The sequence below is a fragment of the Protobothrops mucrosquamatus genome, unplaced genomic scaffold, assembly GCF_001527695.2.
Source record: "Protobothrops mucrosquamatus isolate PMUCROS unplaced genomic scaffold, P.Mucros_1.0 scaffold760, whole genome shotgun sequence".
Classification (NCBI taxonomy): domain Eukaryota; kingdom Metazoa; phylum Chordata; class Lepidosauria; order Squamata; family Viperidae; genus Protobothrops; species Protobothrops mucrosquamatus.
The window spans coordinates 71456-90126 of NW_015387029.1; the positions used below are offsets into that span (position 1 = coordinate 71456).

An 18671-nucleotide genomic window follows, 5' to 3' on the forward strand; every position below is an offset into this window, starting at 1 on the left:
CTTAATGTTATTTTCGTGGGGCATCTTGATTCCTTCAGTTCTCACTATTTTTCCTTGTTTGATAGTAAGTGTGTCACACTTGTCCAAGCCAAACTCCATTGCAATATCTTGGCTATATATACGGACAGTGTTGAGCAGCGATTCTATTTCAGATGATGTTTTTCCATACAGCTTCAGATCATCCATGTAAAGGAGGTGGGATAGTCTGGCAGATGTTTTACATGTTTGATAACCATGTCCTGACTTATTAAGTATTGTTGACAGAGGAAACAGTGCAGTAACAAATTATTATTATTATTATTATTATTATTATTATTATTATTATTATTATTATTATTATTATTATTATTATTATTATTATTATTATTATTATTATTATTATTATTATTATTATTACTCCTTCTGTCTTGTAATGTCTAAATGTGAGTCCACCCTATGGCTTTCTGGAGGAAATTCCTCCAGTGCATACTAAAAAAAACCCCATTGCACTGAGCCTCAATTATTGAATTTTGTCTCTTGTGTATGATTCCATAATGGGAATGGTCCTTAGAAATCACTGTTGCCTGCTCTAATGGCCAACTTTGTTGCAAGAAATTCTTTCCAATCCTTCAGAAATTGGAGTAATTGACTGAAAACCGCAGATAAGGCATCATGGCTTCTATCATTTTGTGGCTTCTCAAATGTCTTACATGTAAAGCAGGTTTTTCACCAAATGTCATGCTGTCATGTTTCCTGATTCAATAATTTAGTTAGGAAGTTCTGCATCCACAGGGGAGAGTGAATCTTCAAGCTCACCTTTGTAGGCCAGATAATTGCATCAGAGCGAATGGTGATATCCTGACCTGGGGGAGCCCCGGGATTTATTTGCCCAACTTTCAGAAGGACAACTGATCGATTGGGGAGACGAACCCAATTGAGAAGGTCATAACGAGCAGATCCCAGTCCTTTTTCTGAGAAGGAGATTTCCTCTCCAGCACTGTTATTGAAGTGGACATTCATCAAATAAGGAAGGAGCTGAAACAAAAGAGATCTTCAGAAATTGGAGTAATTGACTGAAAACCGCAGATAAGGCATCATGGCTTCTATCATTTTGTGGCTTCTCAGACACAAAATAGGTTATGTAGAAACCAAATACAGGGTCAATCAAAAAGGACTCAAATGACTATACACCAATGCACAATGTATGAAGATTTTTTTTTTCCTGCTTCAAGATGGTGCCGCCGACGGCAGCCTCAGTGCAATGCCCTCTGATAGGGTTTTGTTGTTTTTTAATTATTGTCTGTGGTTCACTTCATATTTCATATTCAAGAGATAAACTGTTAAGCAACAAGCAACATTTTTTTAATGGACATCTTTCTGCGACTATACGCCCCTCCCTCCTGTCTTTACAAATGTTGAGGAGATTCTGATCGAGGAAGGGGGACTGGATTAGGGGACTGGAGGCTAAAACATATAAGGAATGGTTGCTGGAATTGGGTATGTCTAGTTTAACAAACAGAAGGATGAGGGGGGACAGGATAGCAGCGTTCCAGTATCTCAGGGGCTGCCACAAAGAAGAGGGAGTCAAGCTATTTTCCAAGGCACCTGAAGGCAGGACGAGAAGCAACAGGTGGAAACTGATCAAGGAGAGAGGCAACTTGGAACTAAGGAGAAACTTCCTGACAGTTAGAACAATTAACCAGTGGAACAACCTGCCTCCAGAAGTGGTGAATGCTCCAACACTGGAAGTTTTTAAGAAGAGACTGGACAGCCGTTTGTCTGAAATGGTGTAGGGTTCCTGCCTGGGCAGGGGGTTGGACTCGATGACCTCCAAGGTCCCTTCCAACTTTATTATTATTATTATTATTATTATTATTATTATTATTATTATTATTATTATTATTATTATTATTATTATTATTAAGTGGCAGCTCTCTCCGAACAATGAAAAAAAAAACACACAAGGAGAAGACGACGATGATGAAGAAGGGGTAAGCGAGCAGGGATTTTGAATAGACTAATAGACTAAGGAAAAAATGGAATAAAAACCCTTCTTCCCTCACTCTTTTTGACTAATTTACATTCACTCGCTAATGAAATGGGTGAATTACTTCTTTTAAACAGATGCAACTCTGCTTTTTACAAATCAGCAGCCCTTGAAACCTGGCTAAATAAGTTGATTGATGATAGCAGCTTGCATATCCCAGAGTTTCCAATACAGAGGGCAGACAGAATTGCAGAACCATGTGGTAAAAAGAAGGGAGGGGGTCTCTGCTTTTATATCAACAACCGATGGTGTAAAAATGTAACTACACTGAAGAAATTATGTGATGTGCACTTAGAGACATTAACAATAACAATAACAATAACAATAACAATAACAACAACAACAACAACAACAATAACAATAACAATAACAATAACAATAACAATAATAATATAATAAAGTTGGAAGGGACCTTGGAGGTCATTGAGTCCAACCCCCTGCTTAAAAACTTCCAGTGTTGGAACATTCACCGCTTCTGGAGGCAGGTTGTTCCATTGGTTAATTGTCCTAACTGTCAGGAAGTTTCTCCTTAATTCTAAGTTGCTTCTCTCCTTGATCAGTTTCCATCTGTTGCTTCTTGTCCTGCCTTCAGGTGCCTTGGAAAATAGCTTGACTCCCTCTTCTTTGTGGCAGCCCCTGAGATCTTGGAAGACTGCTATCATGCCCCCCCCTCGTCCTTCTCTTCATTAAACTTTGTTGTTGTTAATTGCGAAGTCGTGTCCGACCCATCGCGACCCCATGGACAATGTTCCTCCAGGTCTTCCTGTCCTCTACCATCTTCTGGAGTCCATTTACGTTCACACCTACTGCTTCAGTGACTCCATCCAGCCACCTCATTCTCTGTCGTCCCCTTCTTCTATTGCCCTCGATCTTTCCCAGCATTAGGCCCTTCTCCAGTGAATCCTTCCTTCTCATTAGGTGGCCAAAGTATTTGAGTTTCAACTTCAGGATCTGGCCTTCTAAAGAGCAGTCAGGGCTGATCTCCTCTAGCACTGACCGGTTGGATCGCCTTGCAGTCCAGGGGACTCCCAGGAGTCTTCTCCAGCACCATAGTTCAAAGGCCTCAATTCTTTGGCGCTCAGCCTTTCTTATGGTCCAACTTTCACAGCCATGCATTGCAACTGGGAAAACCATGGCCTTGACTCTACGCACTTTTGTTGGCAGGGTGACGTCTCTGCTTTTTAGTATGCTGTCTAGATTTGCCATAGCTTTCCTCCCCAGGAGCAAGCGTCTTTTAATTTCTTGACTGCAGTCCCCATCTGAGGTGATCTTGGAGACCAGGAAAATAAAATCTGTCACTACCTCCATTTCTTTCCCATCTATTTGCCAGCTATTGAGAGGGCCGGATGCCATGATTTTGGTTTTCTTAATATTGAGTTTCATTAAACTAGACATACCCAATTCCAGCAACCATTCCTTATATGCTTTAGCCTCCAGTCCCCTAATCAACATTAATTATCTATTTTATTCTCCACAAGAGTTTGCCTCGTACATTCTTCCACAAGCTTGCATAAACAATGCATTGCAAACTCTAGTTTACCAGATTATGTAAGCTGAAAAAAGATATCCAGATTCACTCCTCATTGTATTAGGAGATTTCAACAGCTCTTAAGCCAAGAGCTACCAAGATATTTTCAGCATGTCAACTATCTTACTAGAGGCAAGAATACTTTAAACCACTGCTACATAACATTAAAAAAAATGCTTATCAGTTTTTACCATGAGCAGCTGTGGTACACTCTGGTCATTGTATTATTCACCTTGTACCAGCTTAAAACCATAAAACCAACAATTAAATCAGTGAAGCCTTGGACGGAGGAGGCAAAGCTACAGGCTTACCTTGACTGCACTGATTGGAAAAGTTTTTGAAGATACCTCTGCAGACTTGGATGAACTCACAGATACTGTAACATCATATGTTAGCTTTTGTAGCCCCCCCCCCCAGAGGGAGAGGTGATTGGGAAAATACTGGAATATGCAGAAATGAATAGACTAACAATGACGATTAAAGATAAGACAGAATCAGACTACTATGAAATCTGGGGAACTTTTTATGATTGGCTGAAAAGAGAATACGGTTAAAAGATAGTTAACATCAATTTAGATGGAAGAAGAAGGAGCAGATAAGGAGGGAGACCCAAGCGACACAGTATAGAATAACTGGAGGTTGTATAAATATTTATAGAAGTATATACCGAGAAGATTAGATAAATAGAAGTATTAATGTAAGAGAAAATTAATTTTATTGTATATAATACAGATAGGGAAATTTGGAGAGAGGAGTTGCTCGGACATTACCCCCAAATTGTATCTGAAGAGGGATGAGAGGGAAGAAAGGAGAGGAGAGAGAAAAGAGTAAAGGAGGGGAGAAGGAAGTAGGAAGGTTGGAGGAGAGAGTGGTGAAGGAAAGAGAAGAGGAGAGGAGAGGAAGAAGAGGGAAGTAGGGAGGAAAGAGAAGAAAGGGAGAAAGAAGGTAGAGAAGAAGGAGTGTAGATGCAGTGAAAGGGGAAATGGGCGAGCAACACCAAAAGTCATGTGTATGTATTTATTTCATTAAAAGTATCTTATATATAAGAATGTAAAAAGAATGTATGTTAACATCTGATAAATATCACGGTATATGTATGGGGGAGAGTTTGGAAACATAAAAAAATAAAAAATATAAAAAATTATAATTAAAAAAAATATATGTTAGCTTTTGTGAAGATCTATGTGTGCTAACCTGGAACTTGTGAATATACAGTAACAATAAGCCTTGGTTCACAGCTTAACTCAAGCAGCTACGTCATGCCAAAGAGGAAGCCCACAGGAAAGGAGATAGAATGCTGTACAATCAGGCCAGAAATGTATTAACAAGATCAGAACAGCAAAAAGAAGCTACTCTGAAAAGTGGAGGAACCAGCTCTCAATAAATGAACCAGTAAATGTGTGGAAAACTCTTAACAACGTCACTGGTTATAGCAAACCACCTTTCCATGCTGAAGGGAATTGACAACTGGCAGATGACCTGAATGCATTTTACTGTAGGTTTGAGAAGAAACCACTATCAACTGTTACCACCATCTCCATCTCAGATACACCATAACAACCATGCCTTCTACAACTGACTCCATCCCCTTGGCCCTCCCACCTCTGGTGATCACAGAAAATGATGTGCGAGGACTATTTCATAGACAAAAGCCTGGAAAAGCCTGCTGACCAACTGGTCCCTATCTTCACCCACATCTTTAATAAATCACTAGAGATGTGTTGTGTTCCTTCTTGCTTCAAATGCTCTACTATGATCCCAGTGCTGAAGAAACCCTCCATCAAGGAACTAAATGACTACAAACTGGTTGCTCTGACATCCATAGTTAACGAAAACCTTTGAAAAGCTAGTGCTGGCCCATCACAGATCCGCTCTTAGACCTCCTGCAATTTGCCTACTGAACAAATAGATCAGCAGATGATGCTGTTAATATGGCTCTGCACTTCATCCTACAAATCTTGAATCTCCAAAGACCTATGCAAGGGTCCTCTTTGTAGACTTTAGCTCAGGTGTGCAGCTAACGAGTAGGCTGACTTGGTCGCTCAACAGTGAGAAACTGGTGAAGCGGGCACAGCAGCGCCTGCATTTTCTGCGCCGCATGAGAAAAGCACATCTTCCTTCCCCTGTCCTGACCACTTTCTACAGGGGGGCAATCGAGAGCATCCTGTCACACAGCATCACAGTCTGGTTTGGAGGCATCACTGCTTCAGACAGGAAGGTGGTGCAGAGAGTGGTGAGAATGGCCGAAAAGATCATTGGCGATTCCCTCCCTCCCATCCAGGACATAGCACAGAAGCGCTGCTTGAGCAGGGTCCGTAAGATTATCTGGGACACCACCCATCCTCTTCTCGATCTGTTTTCCTTGTTACCTTCTGGGAGGAGGCTTCATAGTATCCGTGGCAGAACATCCAGATTCAGCCATAGTTTCATTCCATTCAGCATTAATCTTGCGAACTCTCAAGCTTCCTCCTTCCGTAATATATTCAAGATGGACAATATGTAATATTTATTGCTACGTATATGTAGGAATGTGGGTCTATACATATGTTGTTCATAGTATGTTTAGGTGGTATTTCACTTTGAGAGCGGGCAAATAAATTTCATTTTTGATGTGTGCCATTGTGCCCACAGTATAAAAATGACAACAAAGGTTATCTTATCTATCTATCTTATCATTCAATACCATCATTCCAGATATTCTTCTTACTAAACTAACTCAGCTAACTGTGCCTGGCCACAATTGTAAGTGGATCATAAGCTTTCTAACAGACAGGAAGCAACAGGTGAAGCTAGGCAAAATCACATCAGATAGCTGTACAATTAGCACAAACCCCACCCCCACCCCCAGGGCTGTATGCTCTCTACACTTTTCTTTTTTTTTATACCAATGACTGCATCTCAAAGTACTGAATTAAAGTACTGAAGTTTCCAGATGGTACAACAATGATTGGTTTGAGACAATGACAAATCTGCATACAGATGGGAAATTGAACAACTAGCCTTATGATGTGGCCGAAACAATCTTAAACTGGTTTGCAGTTCTTCTTCTTTTTTCCCTCTGCCCCCTTTCAACAAATCATTGTACTTAATTCAGATTATTTTTTCAATAATTTCTGTTTTAATCTGTTCTGAAGTACATTGATATAGTAGCATACAGATATTTAATGAATGTTTCAAATATTACAGATGGGAAGTTTCCTCTCTAAGATCTATGGACTGAATAAAAAGTGTTAGAGATCACCTGCCAGGACTGAACACTAGAGATACTCTTTCCAAACTTCATCATGGCTGGTCGTGATCCAGATCCATACAGTGCATGTAAAGCATGTGCCAGAGCATAAATGGCATTGTAGATATTGTAACTTTCACCAGTCATGCTTGTTTGAAATATGTAGGTTGGCAGATTCCGTAAATTCTCTTTTCCTGTACAATATTTCTTCCATTTTACAAAATAGTCACCTGGTTTGTGGAATTCACAGCCAAAGACCCTTTCCCACCACAGTGGGAGAATCATATCTCTTTGTGGATTCAAAGGGTCTAAAGAGAGGAGGAAATTGCTGAATTCTGAGATAATACCACTGTGATCCCTAAAATGCAGAGACCCATGCAAGTGCTTAAAAAGGTGCCAACTATGTCGAAAATCATTTGCATGTGGTTTCCAATAGGAAGTTAGGATCCAAACTTTCTCACTTGGTCTCCTTTCATTAAATACATAAACGTTCATAGCCCAGAGAAATTTTTTAACAATTTCAGATTCTCCGAATGAAAGAATGATTTCAATATTAGCCCATATTTTTGAATGTAAAGTGAATTTGTACACTTCCGCATTAGAAGCGTCATGTTTTACTATTTGAGTGAAGGCCAGGCAGATATCCTTCTCCAGGAGCATTGGCCTCAGAGTTGAGAGGAATCGTTCTCCGTTCTCATTTTCAGAGACAATAAGCCCAACCCAGTTCCACTGGAAGTATAGGAGCAGTTGGACTAAACCCACAAATTGAGGAAATTCCTTGGGATTAATCCGGAAGGAGGAAGGATAAACTCTTCGATCTCCCTGAATGAACTCAAAGCCAATACTGAGCTGGAAAAAGAGAGAATCTTCTTTAAATGACAAGAGTAAAGATTGTTGGTGACTTTGGGGGTCCCAGTTGTGTAGTTTATTGACCCCGTCAGTCAAACTGATTCATTTTGATAGATAAAAGAGCCAGCAATTAACATATTTTCCCAGTCATGACATGACAGAATCCAAGGAAACAAATCACCAGTTTGTGCAGGAATTAAACTACAATGAAAGAATGGCTACCATTTTATGAATAAAAAAGTTCGGAAGGAGTTCTTCTTGGCAAGTACAGAAATATTACACTATGTCTCTCTTAGAGGTTATATAAAAGATATCTTGACACATGAAAAATGAATCCAACTGTAGTACCAATTGTCTAAGTCAGGGGCGTCAAACTGCCGGCCCGTGGGCTGAATGTGTCGTGTGGAACCCGTGCCCACCCTAGCTCTGGCAATGGAAAGTAACGATATGTCGTGACACTTCACATGACACTGTGAGTTTGACCCCCTCTGTTCTAGGTCATATGCTATTGATGTCCCCCCCCCCCCCGTCTTTTGGTGTCATCTTGGACTTCTGTGTTCACTTCTATAGTTTGTTTACTCCATCACTGTATCTAAAGGAGCCTCCATACCTGTGGGACCTTGAAGATGCTGAAGATGGAGGCCATCTGCATTGAGAATTGGGGGTTGTCACCTCCAATGACAGAGAAGAGAATGTCCTGCTGGTCACATTTATAACCTGGAACCATTTGGCCACGTGTAGAGAGCAGAAAGAGGCTGGTTAAAGAAACCCTCTTCTTCCAATAGCCATTGTCATACATGTTGAAGCCAAGAGTAACATTGGGGAGGAGTACCAGATCCTTATTGATCTCTGTCACTGCAAATACCAAGGCCATGAACAGCTGGTAGTTGTTGGGTGTGGGTCTATAGTGAGAGAAACATTGTGAAACATTACAGCAACACTTGTCTTGTCTTTTTAATGTTTTTTTTAAAAAAGATGTTTCTTGATTAAACTTGGATGGATTTTTGAGAAAGGAAAAAAGCCTGTCTACCCATATCATGCACCATTTCATGTCCCTCTATCATCCCTCCTGTCTTCATGTTGCTTCTGTGGTTATCATCCTTCCCAATTTCTCCTCTATAACCTAATCAATTTTCTTCTCTTTGAAGCAGCTTCTTCAAGATAGGTAACCTTTGCTGAGCACAAGACTTGAGTGAGGTCACAGGAAATATTTACTGAGGGCCATCATCATCATCATCATCATCATCATCATCATCATCATCATCATCATCATCATCGTAGTAGTAGTAGTAGTAGTAAAGTTGGAAGGGACCTTGGAGGTCATCTAGTCCAACCCCCTGCTAAGGTAGGAAACCCTATACCATTTCAGACAAATGGCTGTCCAGTCTCTTCTTAAAAACTTCCAGTGTTGGAGCATTCACCACTTCTGGAGGCAGGTGGTTCCACTGGTTAATTGTTCTAACTGTCAGGAAGTTTCTCCTTAGTTCTAGGTTGCTTCTCTCCTTTATTAGTTTCCATCCATTGCTTCTTGTCCTGCCTTCAGGCACCTTGGAAAATAGCTTGACTCCCTCTTCTTTGTGGCAGCCCCTGAGATATTGGAACACTGCTATCATGTCCCCCTCGTCCTTCTCTTCATTAAACTAGACATACCCAATTCCATCAACCTTTTCTTATATGCTTTAGTCTCCAGTCCCCTAATCATCTTTGTTGCTCTTCTCTGTACTCTTTCTAGAGTCTCAACATCTTTTTTACATTGTGATGACCAAAACTTAAGGTGACCAACCGTCCTCCTTTAGGGAGGACAGTCCTCCTTTTGTGAGTTCTATCCTCCCTCGAAAAGTGTCCTCCCTCATGTCCTCCTTTTCAATATTTGAAGACTAATCTGCAGGGCTTTTTTTTTTTCATAGAACGCTCAGAATGGCGTTCCGGCACCTTTTTTTGATGGTTTTTTTTCAACTTTTGCATGAGCTGTGCTACTCCCACTATTGACTTTCGAAAGCCAATAGGAATTGCTGCTGAGCACGCCCAAGCACCCAGCTAGCAAACTTTGCACATGCAAGTTGTCTGTATTATTGTTGCAATGAATAAAATGTTTCTTTTATTTACGATATTTTTTTCTTCAATTTATTTGTGTCCTCCTTTTCATTGTAAAAAAGTTGGTCACCTTACAAAACTGGATGCAGTATTCCAAATGTGGCCTTACCAAGGCATTGTAAAGTGGTATTAATACTTCACATGATCTTGATTCTATCCCTCTGTTAATGCAGCCCATCACTGTGTTGGCCTTTTTGGCAGCTGCAGCACATTGATGGCTCATATTTAAGTGATTGTCTACTAGGACTCCGAGGTCCCTCTCACAGTTACTACTATTGAGCAAGGTACCCCCTATTCATAAGCATTTGTGTTCCAAAACTGAGTGTTGAGTTTTTGCAGTATCCCATGCTGGAAAAGCTTTGAACTGTTACTTGAGATTTCAATCATGACTTTCTGTCCAAATTAACAGTGTAAGTCATCTTCTCCATTAGGCTAGTAAACTTCCTAAAATAATGTCCCTCCTCTCTCTTTATGTTGTTTATCATCTTCCTGATGAAGAGTTCTAGAAAGATAAACTACCCTATTTAACTAGCCAGTTTGGCTCTTTATTGAGAAAAGCACAAAGATTTGAACTACAAGAGAAACTGAAACATAATGAGAATAAATATTTCTGAGCAAACACATCAAACAATGACCTAGAGATTTGTCCTCCAGGTAAAACTTACAAATAGGGGAGAGAAAATGGGTATGGGTCTCTGTTAAAGTCTAAGAAAGTTTGCCAATAGTTCCCCAAGGGCAAATTCCCACCAATAATGGGATCACCAGGCCTGTAGTAGTGTTCCTGAATCTTGTAATGTTGTGGCAACACACAAAGGGTTTGCATCCTCTTAGCAGTAACTGGATGAAGGAGCCAGAAGAGCAGGAGCATCAACAGGAGAGGCAGCCCAGTCATTCTTGTCACCTTCCCTCCTAGATCAGAAATGAAGGTTTCACTTTAAATTTCACCAGAGCTTTAACAGGATAAACACAGGGCATGCCACCTGGATGGCTTCAGGGCAAATATATCAAATATGCTTCCTCTTACCTGTGTTTGGGCTGCGACCAAAGAGAAAATGAAGGGCAGCTCAGTCTCATCAAATCCAGGAGTTAGCTCTTTGCAAGACAAGGGGACGTGACATGTCCTGCCCCCACCTGGACAAATCCAAGCATATTTTTTAAAGCAGGTTTTGTCTTGAAATATTTTTGTGGCTTGAAATCCTCAGGGGACACGTTAACAACTACTGGTCTTCTGATAACTGCAAGGGAAAGTAATTGTCCCACCCACTTAGCACTCCATTGTGTTTGTGCACCAGAAAGGGAAAAACATGTATGTGTCTCTTGTTGCTAATCCACAGAGCTGTTGGACTTGAGAGTCAAAGTGAATTTGGATAATTGACCTACATGAAACTGAGAACCTGCACACAAGGTGGAGTTTGGCCTGATCCATAGTTTGTTCAGATAGCATGAGTGCTAATGGGCCATGGTGGCACATGACAGTCAGTTGCACTCTAGCAAGTGTGAGTAATCAAACCAATGTTTGGATGGAAGAGCTGGTTTATTTATCCCCCACATGGCAGGGGATGAAAACTTAGTTTCTAACTTCTCCAATGGTTTGTAACAAGAGGCAGGCAGATTTCTCAAGATGTCAGGCTTCCTTAAACTCTACAGGAATGTTGTCTAAAAACTAGGTAGAGCCAGAAAAGTTTGTCTGTTGTGTATTTCTTATGAAGTGGGCTTTCTTCATTGTTGACTGTTGTGGGAAAGATACCATCATTCATCATAAATCTCTGGACTGGATGGGGTAACAAGAATGGATGCACAGTGTGGAATCAAACAGGGGACCCAAAGCAAATAATCAAGGTTTTTGATTAACCAGCATGTGCTTGCAAGACTTCTTCCAAATACTGAGAGAGACCCCACTCAATTAAAGGATACACTGATATTTATACATCTAAGAAAGGCAGGGGAGACTAATGCATAAGCAACATATAATGCAAGCACACACATTCATGGTCAGTTATTTACTATAAGTAACTCTATTACTGTAAGTAATAGTAACTTATATAATAATAACATAGCTTACATCCAGCATAGAAGAGATTGGACAACAATTTGTCTGAAATTGTATAGGGTTTCCTGTCTAAGCAGGGAGTTGGACTAGAAGACCTCCAAGGTCCCTACCAACTCTGTTTATTCCTATTCCATTCCATTCCATTCTATTCCACTACACTACACTACACTACACTACACTACACTACACTACACTACACTACACTACACTACACTACACTATACTACACTATACTATACTATACTGTAGGTTTTTCTTCAGAAACCCAAAGTGAGGAATAATGCAATAAAACAATAGGGCAAGAAAGAAAAGATTTCCCATAAATCAAGAGGAGGAAGCAGAATGCCGTACACCAAGTTTTTTTAAAAAAAAATCCATTGCAAATCCATGGGACTGTTGTACTGAGATAATAGTCTCTATATCTCAGTTTGATTTAATTCACTGCACTCAACTGAGAACTGATTTTTTGCCAGATAAGAGATATGCAATTTTTGTGGCCACTCTGTGCCACATTTCCTGGAAGAGATTCAGTCAAGTTAGTTTCTCTTGAGCTTCAGGAACATGGTAACAGTCTACTTGTTCTGTCCGGAAGAGGATGAGTTATAATTGAAGTGGAACGACTTGCCTCCAGATGTTGTGAATGCTCCAACAGTGGAAGTTTTTAAGAACAGATTGGTTGTGGTCTACTTGATGATTACTTTAGCATGGTAGAGCTATCTTCTTCTTCACTCAGACTGAACATAAATAGAATAATGAATCAATAGATTGGTTTTCCAGTCCCTCCGTCATGCCCTATATAATATTGGATCCCTAGTTTTAATTCAGAAACGAAATCAATGGCATATTTTTTTAGGCCTTTGTAAGCTCACATTGTCTATTTTCTTGAAATGAAAGAATTTAAATCCTATACAAATCATGTTTGGCTCCTTCATCAATGTGGGGCTGTTTACTGGGTGGGATGAGCAGATAATGTCAATATTATTTTAATAATAATAATAATAATAATAATAATAATAATAATAATAATAATAATAATAATAATAATAATAATAATAATAATAATAATAATAATAATAATAATCCCAAAACAATTGGAGCACCACTTGAACACCATTGGCATTGACAAATTCGCCATTAGTCAATTGCAAAAGGCGGCCTTACTAGGAACTGCTTCCATCCTGCGACGATATCTGTAATAACATCAAACATCCACATCTGCCTAGCCCAGGTCCTGGGTAAGGACTCGATAGGTAGACAAAAATGCCAAATCCAGTCTGAACATCTGGCTGACTGTGCGATGATTATTAATAATAATAATCCCCTGATAGTGACATGCAGTTAATTCAAGCTTTAACCTCACCCTTAAATCTCGTCTGTGTCAGTTGCTCTTCTCATTTTTACAAGCTTTCCAAAAACTGATAATGTCCAAAGTATATATTCCAAAGTATATCCGAAATGCATTCCTTAAATATTAGGAAGGAGAGGCATTTTTTGCATAAAATGATCCTCGGTGCTCTGTGCAACCAATTGCAAGATGACAAATTGCAGGTTTTTTAGGAATGTAACACAACAACACAGTATAATATATTTCCTTTCATTGGTGGATTGAGAGAGATATGGGTTTGAAACTGAAGCAAGGCAGTTTGGAGGGCAAAGACCAGATCAGAATAGATTACTTAAAGTCCTCAACTTACAAGAATTCATTTAGTGACTGTCTGAAGTTTCAAAAGCACTGAAAAATGTGACCCCCAACCACAAACCCCAGGCCGCAGCCTACTACTGGGCCATGGCCTCTTTTCAACCAGGCCACAGGACGGGGCACACATATGCATGTGCAGCTCGACTCATTTGAGCGACAGGCCAACACAAAAAAATTGTGTGCTCAGCTCAGACTTATACTAGCAACTGGCTGGCGCACACATGCATTTGCATGCAGCTCAATTTGCATTTCAGATGTGTGTGCATGCACAATGGCCTGCCACTCACATAGCCCGGTTCTCCTCTCCCCTCCCCAGATGGACCACCAAGCTGCAAGCCCGTTAGGGATTGCTCGTCTAGGACATCTGTGTGCATAGATAGTTTGGATAGATGACATGGGTGAATCTAGTAGTGTCCAGTACTTGGTGTGCCACTACATTTGGATCAGCTGTAGTTTCTAAGTAGTCCTCAAGGGCAGCCCAATGGGGAGGATGTTACATTACTCCAAATGGGAATTGACCAACTCATGACTGATTCTCAGCAGAGCCACAAGTCCAGAATATGGCACAATTGGACCATATTCCTTGCATCTCCAGCTGGTGGGGTCCAGGAGAAGCGCCTTCTCTGCGGTGGTTCCTACAGAATAGGATAGGATAGGATAGGATAGGATAGGATAGGATAGGATAGGATGGGATGGGATGGGATGGGATGGGATGGCATGGCATGGGATGGCATGGGATGGCATGGGATGGCATGGGATGGGAGAGGAGAGGAGAGGATCAGAGTTGTAGGTCATCTAGTCCCACCCCAGCCCAAGCAGGAGTCTCTACACCATTTCTGACAGATGACAGTCCAATCTCTTCTTGAAAGCCTCCAGTGATGAAGCACCAACAACATCTGAAGGCAATTTCTGTTCCATTGATTGATTGTTCTCACTGTCAGGAAATTTCTCCTTATTTCCAGGTTGAATCTCTCCTTGATCACTTTCCATCCTTTGTTGATCTTACCCCTTAAGGAGAAATTGCCTCCCACCCTTCTGACCTTCTGCAGAACCTAAAGACCTGATTCTGCCACATAACGTGGGGCCCAAATGGGGGAGCATCACACTGGAGGTATGATGTATTAAGAGGCAGTCCCAATTCCCTGTCCCCATGCATCCTGTCCATTCCCTCCCCATCTTTTAACTATAATTTTATTTGGATTGTGATTTTCTGTTTTATTGTTTTAGAAATCTGTTAACATTTTAATGTTTTAATACTGTAAGCCACCCAGCTTCATTTTGATATGAGAGAGGCACCAAATATTTTTAATACATAAATGCATTAACAGAGGGATAGTATCAAGATCATGTGAAGTCTTAATACTGCTTTAAAAGGCCTTGGTAAGGCCACACTTGGAATACTGCATCCAGTTTTGGTCACCACAATGTAAAAAAGATGTTGAGGCTCTAGAAAGAGTACAGAGAAGAGCAACAAAGATGATTAGGGGACTGGAGGCTAAAACATATAAGGAAAGGCTGCTGGAATTGGGTATTCTAGTTTAATGAAGAGAAGGACGAGAGGTGATGTGATAGCAGTGTTCCAACATCTCAGGGGCTGCCACAAAGAAGAGGGAGTCAAGCTATTTTCCAAAGCACCTGAAGGCAGGACGAGAAGCAACGGATGGAAGCTAATCAAGGAGAGAAGCAACCTAGAAATAAGGAGAAATTTCCTGACAGTGAGAACAATTAACCAGTGGAACAACCTTCCTCCAGAAGTTGTGAATGCTCCAACACTGCAAAACCATTTGACTGAAATGGTATAGGGTTTCCTGCCTGAGCAGGGGGTTGGACTAGAAGACCTCCAAGGTCCCTTCCAACTTTATCATTATTATTATATTATTAAATACCCAAATGAGTAGTTTTGAATAGAATTGGATTATTGTGCGTTTATTTCCTAGATTAGCTTTGGGAAGTCCTGGGGGGGAGGGGGGAAAGGGGTAGGTTTGTATTATAGATTTATATGTATGATTTTTTTAAGGAGATGTCCGGTGGTGCCCCGACTGCACAAGACGGGATGGTTGAGTGAGGAAGGGAGGTAGGAAAGAGGGAGGAAGGAGGAGTGGTGGTAGGTTGGGAGGAGGAAGGTGTGGTAAGTGGAAGAGGGCGGTGCAGGGGGGGGGACACCGGACACGTCCGTGAATGTATTGATTAGCGTTATTTTCTTTGGTTGATATTGTGATAAAAGATCTATGTTTTTGTTTTTAATTGAAAAATTAATAAAAAAAATTATTAAAAAAAAAATTAAATACCCAACTTCATCTTGACTCTAAAGTCTGTATGAACTGAGGATTAACAAGCGACACAAGGATATTTTTCCCTTCTGGTATACAAACGAAACCCAGTGCTAAGCAGATAGGAAAATTGCATTTCCTTGCAATTATCATAAGAACAGTACTTCTTAATGTATACCCTTGAGGATTTCTACCCAGAAAAGACTTCCGAGAGAAAATCTGCTTTTAAAAAAATATGCTTTGACTTCTCCCTGTAGGAGAAAGACATGCCAGTTTACCTTGTCTTACAAAGAGCAAACTCTTGGGTTGGAGAGACACAGCTGGCAGTTTTCTCTTTCATCACAGCCATTGTTAACTAGACAGGACAATTGCTTTTCCTCGCAATTAGAAGAACAATAATTCTCAATGTATTTCCTACGGATTTCTGCCCACAAAAATCTTCCAAGATAACATCTGCTTTTAAAAATATGCTTTGAGTCCTGCAGGTGGAGGCAAAACATCTCACCATCTCTTGTCTTGCAAACAACTAATTCCTGACCAGACTCATCTGGTCTAGTTTTCTCTTCACAGTCACAGGACAAACACGGATAAGATAAAAGCATGAATTATATAAATTTGCCCCAAGGCCAGGTGGCATGGCTCTGGTGAAATTTAAAGTGATGCCTGCACAATCTTGATTTCTGATCTAGCAGGGAAGGTGAGAAGAATGACTGGGCTGCCTCTCCTCCTGCTGCTGGTGCTCTTCTGGCTCCTACCTCCAACTTCTGAGAAGAAGAAACATCGTAAATGTGTCTCAAAAAAACATTTCAACCTTCCCAGATACTATTACAAGCCTGGCGATCTCATTATTGGTGGGAATTTACATCTGCAAAACTTTCTTCCTTTTAAGAAACCAGACTTTCAAACACACCCACAGAAACTTCCTGTTTATACTTCGTAAGTTTCATCTGGAGAAGAATAGAAATAGAAATAGAAATAGAAATAATAGAAATAGAAATAGAACCTTGGAGGTCTTCTAGTCCATCCCCCTGCTCAAGCAGGAGACCCCTTACCATTTCAGATAAGTGATTGTCCAATCTCTTCTTAAAAACCTTCAGTGATGAAGCACCCACAACTTCTGGTGGCAAGCCGTTCCACTGGTTAATTGTCCTCACTGTTAGGAACTTTCTCCTTAATTCCAGGTTGCTTCTCTCGTTGGTCAGTTTCCAACCATTGTTGTTTGGTTTGCTTTGCTTTAGATTTAGGGACACTTTTTCTTAAATGATTGTTCTAGTGATCTTTGCAATGTCCAAGTGTAATTCAAATCTTTGTGCTTTTCTTAATAAAAAGCCAGGCTCGTAGACTGGCTGGATCTCTTTCCAAAACTCTTCATCAGGAAGATGATAAGCAACAAAATTTAAGAAGAGACAACACATTAGAAATTCTGCCCAGAGTAGAACTTCATTTGTAACGTTAATTTGGATTGAAAGTCAAATTGGAAAACTCAAAATTCAGCCCTTTTAGAATGTGGGGTAAAATTTCAGTTTTGCAGTCTGCATTGTTCATGAATGGAGTTTAATCAATCAATCAGAAAAAAGCTGGAAGGGACCTCGGAGGTCTTCTAGTCTGACCCCCTGCTCAAGCAGGAGACCCCGTACCATTTCAGACAAGTGACTGTCCTATCTCTTTTTTTAAGAACAGGTTTTTAAAAACCTCCAGTGATGAAGCACCCACAACTTCTGGTGGCAAGCTGTTCCACTGGTTAATTGTCCTCACTGTTAGGAACTTTCTCCTTAATTCCAGTTTGCTTCTCTCCTTGATTAGTTTCCACTAATCTTTCAGAACTCTTGGTCAGAAAAATGATAAAAGTTTATATAAAGTGAGGAGGAACAACACATAAGAAACTGTGCTGGCTTAGTGAAGATTTTGAGATGTAATATTAATTTGGAGAGAAAGTCATGGTAGAAAATTCAAAGAAACCTTTTGTCCTTTCCAGTGAGAGCTAGTGTAAAAATATAAAAATAAAACTTAGTCTTGAAATCAACGGGGTTCATGAATAATAGAGCTCATGAATAATAGCCTGAAGTAAATCAATGCTATAACCCCCACTGGAGTCTTACTCTATGCTTCAGTCCTGAAGTATCTGCTCAACCAAATTGATTAGATTAGATTAGATTAGATTAGATTAGATTAGATTAGATTAGATTAGATTAGATAACCTTTATTGTCATTTTTTTCCCCTGTGGGCACAATGGCACACATTAAAAATGAAATTTAGTTGCTTGGTCTCAAGTGTACACATACATAACACACACTTAAAACATACTATATACAACATATGTATAGACCTACATCCTTACATATAAGTAACATATAAATATTATATAAATATTAATCACTGATTAGGCTGCTAGTGGAGCAATAGGGAAAGATTACAGCCACTGGAAAAAAGTGAAGGAGGGAGGAACAATAGAAGAATATACAGTACATTCAATAAATATTCAGACCCCCCCTTCACTTTTGTCAATTTTGTTATGCTGCAGCCTGATTCTACAGTGGTTGAAATTCATTTTTTTTCTCATTAGTCTACACTCAGTACCCTATAAGCACTTTTGGCAGCAATTACAGCCTCATGTCTTTTGGGGTCTGATGCAATAAACTTTGCAAACCTGGATTGGGGGATTCTCTGCCATTCTTCCTTGCAAATCCTTTCAAGCTCAGTCAAGTTGTTTTCCCCTTTTCCTTATGGGGTCCTGCCTGTAGATTAATGAGGAAAAAAATGAATTCCAACAACTGTAGAATCAGGCTGCAGCGTAACAAAATTGACAAAAGTGAAGGGGGTCTGAATACTTTCTGAATGCATTGTATGTTTTGATCCATGATATAATAATAATAATAATAATAATAATAATAATAATAATAATAATAATAATAATAATAATAATAA

The 18671-nt window shown here is 40.0% G+C and overlaps 1 protein-coding gene across 1 annotated transcript in view; it reads right to left on the reverse strand.

The window, feature by feature from the left end:
* The window catches only part of LOC114922742 (vomeronasal type-2 receptor 26-like), a 20960-nt gene extending 4866 nt beyond the window's left edge, over positions 1 to 16094 (reverse strand). The window contains exons 1-4 of the mRNA XM_029284604.1: positions 16024 to 16094; positions 8243 to 8534; positions 6796 to 7632; positions 843 to 1014 (exon numbers count right to left, since the gene is read on the reverse strand). Coding sequence (XP_029140437.1) covers positions 843 to 1014; positions 6796 to 7632; positions 8243 to 8534; positions 16024 to 16094 — 1372 coding nt within the window. The remainder of the gene's footprint in view (positions 1 to 842; positions 1015 to 6795; positions 7633 to 8242; positions 8535 to 16023) is intronic.
* Positions 16095 to 18671: the final 2577 nt, after the last annotated feature.